This window comes from Nestor notabilis, unplaced genomic scaffold, assembly GCF_000696875.1.
Source record: "Nestor notabilis isolate BGI_N333 unplaced genomic scaffold, ASM69687v1 scaffold32826, whole genome shotgun sequence".
Classification (NCBI taxonomy): domain Eukaryota; kingdom Metazoa; phylum Chordata; class Aves; order Psittaciformes; family Psittacidae; genus Nestor; species Nestor notabilis.
Genome location: NW_009934758.1, coordinates 4,118 through 12,843, shown reverse-complemented (window position 1 = coordinate 12,843; position 8,726 = coordinate 4,118). Strand labels below are relative to the sequence as shown.

The window sequence follows — 8,726 nt, the reverse complement described above, 5'->3', positions numbered from 1 at the left end:
GTTTTAAAATGGTTTGCAATTTCTCTTCCCTGCTCTGCCCGCCTATCGCCAACTGTGGAAGAATTAATGGATGGGAGAAGCTTGTAGGTTGTCTGTGTGGATTTGCAGAGAATGAACTGCAGTTTTCCTAATGCAGAACAGTATTCTCTCCAGCAAAGACAAAAGATCTTGCCTCCTGATCACAGGGTCTTTTCTACACACAAGACAGTGGCCCATCTACAAGCCTCATGATTGCTTTCCACGACAAACAAGCCTGAATCCAAGAAACACAGGTTTCCTCCCTGTGTTTCCTCTTCCTCAACTGGAATTCCTATCAAACTACATTGTTTTCTGAGAGTGCTCTTGTCTCACCAGAAGTCTGTTAAAGCATAGCTTCGTTTTCCCCCCAGATTCAAATACAGAAGAATAGTTTGAAAGAACTCTTACCAGCACTGGGCAATCTATTCTAACAAGGATTTGTAAGTATGGTTTCCACGTATCAGTCTCAAACCTTATTGCTTCACAACTGCAGTTATCCCTTGAAAGAAAAATATATATATATATTCAAAGGTCTGTTAATTTGTCTCCAATGGCTTTCATGGGGGAGGGAGAACAGAATGGCCAGCAGAGAACATTGACTTCAAAATAAGACTGTTGTAAGGGTTTCCTCTTATTAAAAAAAGGATACACTGTATTAAAGAGCTGAAAGTAAAGACAGCATTCAAAGCCCATGAGTCAAGCCACAGCCAAACCCGTGTTCTACCCCTAAGTATGTTTTCTTTTCCTTTTTCTTTTTTTGTTGGGTTTTTTTTTTCCTTTTTTTTTTTTAAACAAAGATTTCCTCAACTGCCATTTAATCTTCACCAGAGGGTGCTTCATCTTCAGACCCCTCATCCCCTGACTTCTCTGGTGGAGGGCTGGCTGATTTCTTCTTTTCTGGGGGACTTTCAGGCTCTTCATCCTCTTCTTTAGGGGATGGGGTCTTTTCTTTTGTTGCCTTGGAAGCTGTGGGGCGGCCTGCCTTCCCTTTGCCTTTCACTGGGCTGGGGGTCACTGGAAGAAGAAAGAGCTTATAAAAGTTATGATCAGCAACAGAGACAGAACCGTCACGTGGCCCTACGCAACCAGGACTGTCAACACGTCAGCAGCAGCTCGCATCTGGCTTTGACCATAGCCCAACACACGGCGTGTTTTACATCGAGTGTTTGCAGAATCACAGAACCAACCAGGCTGGAAAAGCCCTTTCAGCTCATCCAGTCCAACCTTTACCCCAGCAGTGCCAAGGCCACCACTAACCCCTGGCACTGAGGGACTTGTCTACCCGGGCTGTGAGCATTCACAGGGACGGTGCCTCCAGCCCTGCCCTGGGCAGCCTGTTCCAATGCCTGAGCACCCTCTGGGCAAGGAATTGTTCCTCAGCTCCAGCTAAACCTGCCCTGGTGCAGCTTGAGGCCATTTCCTCTTGTCCCATCCCTTGTTCCTTGGGAGCAGAGACCAGCCCCCTCCTGGCTCCATCCTCCTGTCAGGTAGTTAGTAAAGCTGAACTGAAAAGTTAGCTAATGATTTAAAACCTATTTAACTCCATGTCCTGATCACTCACTAGACAGGACACCACAAGCACAAATTGTATTATTTGGCTACGACAGGTAGAAATTCAGACTGCAGCTTCTCAACAGGGAAAATCTTGCCATCTATGCAGTTTTTCCGACAAGACATGGATAATAATTCAAGCTCTTAATTAAGAATTACAGCCACCTTATTATTATATAGTGCTGCTTTAAATCATGGCCTGTTACAGGAATTACATTGCCTACAAGAAACCTGGAGAGAGGCTTTGGGCAAGAGCCTGTAGGGACAGCACAAGGGGAATGGCTTTAACCTGCCAGAGGGGAGATTGAGATGAGCTCTGAGGCAGAAGTTCTTCCCTGTGAGGGGGCTGATGGCACAGGGTGCCCAGAGAAGCTGTGGCTGCCCCATCCCTGGCAGTGTTTAATGTGAATGCTACTGATCCCAAGATTTCTACCAAGCCTTCTAGAGCAGAAAAAGGAAATACCAACCTCTGAAGAAAAGAGCAGAGTTTTCTTTGCGTACACTCACCTGTAGCCTTTAGCCTGGGCTTCGGCATTTTCTTTTCTTTCCTCTCTGGCTTGGATTTCTTGGAGACCTTTTTGTTCTTCTTTTTTGAACTGCCATAGTCACTATCGTCATCGTCTTCCATGAGGAAGTCTTCGTCACTTCCTGAATCTGCTGGAAGCATAAAGAGATTTAAGTTTTCGTTAGGAAAAGAAAAGGGAGCAGAGATACAGTTGAGAGATCTGCCCGTTCAACTGTGGAGGCAGGAAACGAGGGCTCTGTGACCATAGGAGCTTCCACCTATCTGCTGTGCTACATGACAGAGCAGTTGACTTTACGCTCATAGGGATCAAGCACTAGTATGATGACACAGCAAGTGTTTTGAGGTCCTCTACAGATGCTTCATCTCCTTAGTAAGTAAGAGAGAAAGAAGCGATCTTCTCAGTGGTACTCTTAACTCCACTGTGAAATCGGCTGCACTCAGTATTTCAGGCTTCATTACCAGCAGAACCCATCTCTTCTTAGGAAACAAACGGTCCTATCTTGATTAGATCAAGGATAAAAAGTACTTTTATGCCATCTGAAAGGAGCATGAATGCTTCAAGACCAACTGGATAGCAGCAAAAAGCATTAAGAATTTCACAAGTGTTAAAGCTCAGTCTGTTGGACAGACGCAGTAATAAGTTAGTGAGAAGAACAAGTTACATCTTCACTGTCACAGGCAAAAAGCAAACTGTGTTCATTTCATTGTCTGGCCAAACTCATAAACTTCTGTTCAACTATACCCATGTTACATTGATTTTAACTTTTTACAATCCCATTTACTCACTCTCCTGGAACTGTGCTTCATCATCCTCTTGTTCTTCCTCCTCGCTCCCCACATCATCCATAAGCATCTCTCGTTGTTTAGAAGCTGCTTTGGATGCTGCCTGTCGTTGCTGACGCACGTTTTTGTGGTCTTCTTTTTCATCCTCACTGTCCTCTGCAGCAAAAGTCACCAAGTTATAAAGAGACAGCAAACAGAGACCACCTTGAGGTAGCACGAGGGCAAGACACAGGTCAAGGCAATCACGAGGAAGTGAATCAAGCTGCTCACTGATGGTTTTTTACCTGCAGGCCTTTTCCTGGATTTGGAGGCCGCCCTCTTATTCTTTTCTGGTTTAGCCTTTTTTCCTTTTTTGCTTTTTTGAGAGCTCTCATAGTCACTGTCAGCTTTGCCATCATCTGCTCCTAAGTCATCATCTTCACTGCCAAAATCTTCATCTGGAAGGAAAAGGTACAACTATGAAGTTTCTTGTATCATTCTGAAATAGGGACAAGAAGTAGAGGGAAGAGATTTACAGACATCTATCTGCAGCACGTTAGAACGCAAAAACCTGTTATCCCAAACCAGGACGGGAAGTAACAGCAGCAAGAAGCAGCATCCAGCTGAAGTGTATTAGGAAAGTGCATGCTTCTCTAGTCAGAACCATTTCTTCCCTATGCTGAACCCTACTCCTGTAACTCTTGCAACCTGCTCTTCATTTTGCAGATACACTATCAGCACAACGTCGTTAGTTACCTGCCGAGTGTGAATCATCTTTCTTAGTCTTCACATCTTTTTCTTCTGAATCCTCACTGAAAATGAGAGAAAGACAGGGTTTGGCTGCTGGTTTAACTTGGGTTTCAGTCACTGATATATGGAAAACACCTATTTGCAGAGAGCAAACTGATCTCTCGGCTGGGAACACGCACTTTGCCTGGACATCACCATGTTGTACTTCCGAATTACTCGGCTGGGAACGGAGCGATCATGGTTGGAAAGAGAACGTTCAACCTCTGGATCACAGACAAACTTAAAGGGAGTCAAGTGATCCAACCAGGAAATAATAAGGTTGAGATGAACCATGCACTTCACTCTTCACCCTACCAATAATCCAGGTCTTCCATTTTCCAGTTAGAAGTTAAGTTTTATATGCTAATGCATGGCTGAGTCTTTAAATGGGACAAAGTTTTATACTGAATATTACAGTCATCACTTTACGTCACTGCTTTCTTTGGACTCCTTCATCCTCTACTCCTGTACAGCACTTAACTAGCACATTTCAGAGGTTTACAATCTCTCAAATAATCTCATTTCTGAGGGAGTTTCACCACTCCTCCTCAGAGGATATCCCTATCAAGCAGGTACTCATGCTGTTATCCGACCCCCATCGTTAGTCATTCCCACTGCCCGGAGAGGGCTTTCCTTCCAGCGTGTAAGAACACGCACTCCAACCAGGGAGCAAACAAGTGTTTTGAGAAGGAGTGGTGGGGACCCTGGTAAGGGCCAACGGTGCACAACACACGCTTCAGGAATGGCTGAAGTGCAGAGATTGCCAAGGTCAGGAAGTACAAGAGATCAAACCTTTGCTATTTCCAATCCAGCAGCTGGAGCTGCCACACAACACTTCAAGAACTCTCATAGTTTAGGTGACTTGTCACACCACAGCCCCTGGGGGTTTGTCCCTTAAAGACAGGAGCTTGTTTTCCACGTAAGCCCTCCGAGAGGTTTGCAATACATATACAACTGTTCTTACAGATTGAAAAATCCCCAAAGCTAAAAGGACATCAAGGTTGGCTACTAAACTGCTTTGGGAGCTGCCCAGCCCTATTTCTTTACATCTCATACCCATCAAATCCTTGATTTCAGGTATTCCAGGCGTTTGCCAGGGTGAAAATAGTCTCCCCCACTCAGTTCACAACAGCAGGTGGACCATGGAAACATTCCCATGCCTACATTCATGGAACGGGATGCTGATGGGGAAGCCTCCTCAGTGTACAGTGCAACAGGATCAAGAGGCACCTTGGGCTTACAGAGTACGACCAAACTCCATCCCTGAAGCTGGTGTCTGTCATGAGAGCAGTCAATTTAACAGATGTTATGGCAATCATTTGCTGACCATAGTTACTGTAAAAAGGAAGATATCTTCACTCTACAGGAAGACTCCCACTCTTCAGTAGGACATCACTTAGAACTGAGTCCTTTAACACTCAAATTATCAAACCAGGTTATGAATTAGACAAAACTAGAAATGAGAAACAAAGAACTGTAACAAATGGCCCCAGCTCCTAACTGCCACTGTACTGTCACATTTAATCTTGAACCACATGGGGGAATAGTTTTAAACTGATAGAAGGTAGACTGAGATGAGCTCTTGGGCAGAAGCTCTTCCCTGGGAGGGTGCTGAGGCGCTGGCACAGGGTGCCCAGAGAAGCTGTGGCTGCCCCATCCCTGGCAGTGTTCAAGGCCAGGTTGGACACAGGGGCTTGGAGCAACCTGCTCTAGTGGAAGGTATCCCTGCCCGGGGCAGGGGTTGGGGTCCCTTCGACCCAAACCATTCCATGATTCTATGAATGCTCCAAGCATAAGGAAAAGACATGGAAAACAGAATGCATCTTGCCACTGACTTACCTGGATAATTGGAACAGTTGCCAATTTTTGTAACTCTGATCATATTCCTTCCCATTCCCACCATCTAGCTCTGGAAATTTTAATGACAAAGTACTACTGACAAGTACTTTCCACATGATTTCTCTGTCTATTCGGATGAGAAGGAACCACCTCAATGTCCAAACTGATTATTCAAGCTTTGTGATTGAGAGTACTGTAACTTACACTGCAGACCTTGAACTCCTCTTATAATCACTCCTCTTAGAACTTACTGCTCCCCAGATACAGGACAAGGTTTGGAGCCGTGTTTGTAGTGGATGAAGTGCTGCTTTTACCTGTCCTCCTGAGAGTTCTTCCCAGATCTCCTCTTATTTTTAGCCTCCCGGGGAGACGAACGGATTTTCTTGGATGGGGGACCTGAATCTCTTCCATAATCTTCATCTGGACGGGACAGAACAAAATGGCTTTGAGTCAAATTCCTAGTTCCCAGCAAAGTGACTTCCTCAGCTATCACTTAACCGACCATTTCATGCACATCAAGAAGAAGCCCTTCAGAAAACATCAAACTGACACAACAACAAAGCTTCAAACAGAACTTTACAGAAGCCAAGTCCTGTCTTCAAGCAGTGATTTACCTTTTCTTCCTCCAGCAGCACAATCAAACTGTCCCACACAAACAAGTCTGACATAGCAAGATGAGCCACAGAAAGCCTCACAAGAGGACCCCGTGTCTCATTTCACAGAAACAGAGTTATTATCTAAACCTATTACAAGTTAACACCCCTATATATTTCTACACGCTTTTAACAGGACTTTATTTACTGTGCTATGATGGGAAAAACACATGTCATTGTGAAGTAGTTTACACAGTAACTTGTTACAACTATTACACAATCCCTTATACAATATGAGAACAGGACTGCAATGAAGAACTGTGCATATTTGTTTCCATTATCAGTGCAGCTTCACTGAGCAAACGGTAGCACTATGTGTGTTTTCTAAGAACACAAAACGTATTCCATATGGCTTCCAGAAACATTCCATTAATTCACAGGAACATAAAGATGTGGGGTTTGGAGATGCAATTCCCACAAATGTCTCCTGACATTATGGGATTAACTGGAGTCCCACTAAACTGGAAACATATTTTACGGGAGAAAAAGTGGCATCCGAGCGATTCTGCCCCAGAACATAACATAGACCAAGGAAGAAGATAGTTGCTGCCAAGAGCCTCAGGGCACTACAACAATACAAGCATTAAATAGTAAGATTTCTATCACCATTGTTTGCTTAATACAAAACATATGAGAATCATTATATTTTCAAATAGTTATTAACAGTTCAGGCTGTGAACACCAGAAAGTCCTTCGAATGTAAGTTAAAGATGTGACCAGAAGCAAAACAATTGATATGCAAAGCAAGAAGTGAACTAGGCTCAAGATTACTATATTGGTAAGAAAAAAAGCCATTTACCAGCATCATCTGATTCCTGAAACTGGGAATAATCGACCACCTTCCTGTTCCTGTTCAAAAGCAAGGGGAAAAAATAAGTTAGCAATTTGAGACGCAAAAGCTTTCTGCAAGTACCAGGAACGTGCCATATCCTTGCTTCCAGTGCAGGATTTGCAGCCTAAAAACACTCCACAAGCAAACTCTCCTAAGCAAGCCACCTACATCTTTGAAGCCAGAAATGAACACACAGTATTTTCCAGCATTTTCCTAAGGGGCTGTTATAATAGACTGGATTATAGTCCTGGAACCGAGAAGTGCTTTGTGGTAAGTAGCACTCTCTTATGGCTCATGACTGCAGTGAGGAAGAGCCATCTTAACCTGCACTACATGGTTCTTCCATTATTCAAACTATGGAGCTATCATGTATCTCCATGCTAGTGAAAGCTTGTTTTAAAGCAGTGCCTCCATCCCAAGATTAAAGCTGCATCAGCCTGAACTTTAAGCCAGAGCTCCCCCTAACACCCTGTGGCAAAACTCTATTATTTAAGACCAGGATTCCAGGTGTAAAACAAGCACACAAATACCAGCACGAATTAGAGAAACGTTTCCCAGCTGCTCCTTTCTGAATATCTGCCTCTCACGGCACTCACTCTCATACCTTCTCCTGGAGGTTTGTGGTTTCCCCTGGGATCCCCGTTTCTAAAGCTTAAGTGTTCACCAGGGGCTCTTAGGAGCTGTCTCAGTTACAGCGATGCTCGAACAAGATGTAAAGATGCTGTTACAATCCTTAACTGAACAATTGTTTTCCAACCCCTGTGACCCAAAGCCAATGACAAAGCTGATTTTGCAGCAATCACCACCCGAGCTCACCTCTACAGCCAGAAAAGTCAAGCAAGTGGGAGGACCTGGAGGACGACTGCAAAGAGAAGCCAACACAAGCCCCCTCCAGCACACGAACCACAAGGCCCCTGCCCTCTCCTGCACTGCCGAATTCCATGCAGGGACTGGACTGCACTTTGTAATTAACATCATGCACTGCTGCCAAAACCAGCTAATTGAAAGATGCCCCAATTGTTGCCTTCTGGCTGTTGATCCATTTGAAATCAAGTCTGAGTTGCCCTCCTGTACGAGTACCTCTCCTCATGGCTTGCAGCCACCCGCATCAAAAGATGAAGGAGCACAATTCTCCTATTTCAACCCTGCACTGAGCCTCTCTAAAAAACTCCCCCAAACCCCCAAGCTCTCAACAAAAAAAAGCCCCAACAAGCAAAGAGAAGGGAAGCAAAACCAGTCATTAGATTGCTACAGGCTGAATCACATCCAAGCTGCAGAGTGGAACAAAGTACAACAGCAACGTGCTCCCGAGCACTGCTCACTCACAGCCCCGGCACAGGAATACACCAGTTCAGGAACACAGCCACTGGCAAGGCCTGCTCCAGTGCACTGTCCAGGGACTCCAATTCCTATTCCAACAGATAGCCTTCCTGAAGACTGCATCCTGACCCACCTCCCATGTGAAAGCACTGATTTTATTCTGGTAGGCATGTGAAGAATAATAAAGCTACTAAGTAAGATGTTTGATCACTTCTCTAACAAGCAAGATGGAAGTTGCAATCTTGCCACCTTATAGTAAGTTGGTCAAACACAGCTTCATCTTATTTATCTCAGTCAGAGACCCACATAAATCAGGTCCTGAAAATGCAGCACAGACAGAAAGAACCTTAGAAAAACACTGTCCCTGTGGAAAACATCCTTCCTCTTTCTAAGCACTGTACCCTGTGTTCAGCTGGACAGTAAATCCTGCCAGGCT

The 8,726-nt window shown here is 44.5% G+C and overlaps 1 protein-coding gene across 1 annotated transcript; it reads right to left on the bottom strand.

Annotated features, from left to right (window-relative positions):
- Positions 1-795: 795 nt before the first annotated feature.
- Positions 796-6,987, bottom strand: NUCKS1 (nuclear casein kinase and cyclin-dependent kinase substrate 1; the record flags this gene model as incomplete). Its single annotated transcript, XM_010017504.1, has 7 exons — positions 796-1,032; positions 2,077-2,223; positions 2,882-3,034; positions 3,163-3,315; positions 3,614-3,669; positions 5,800-5,905; positions 6,938-6,987. Coding segments are annotated over 7 exons (865 nt in total), but the record flags the coding sequence as incomplete, so codon positions are not given.
- Positions 6,988-8,726: the final 1,739 nt, after the last annotated feature.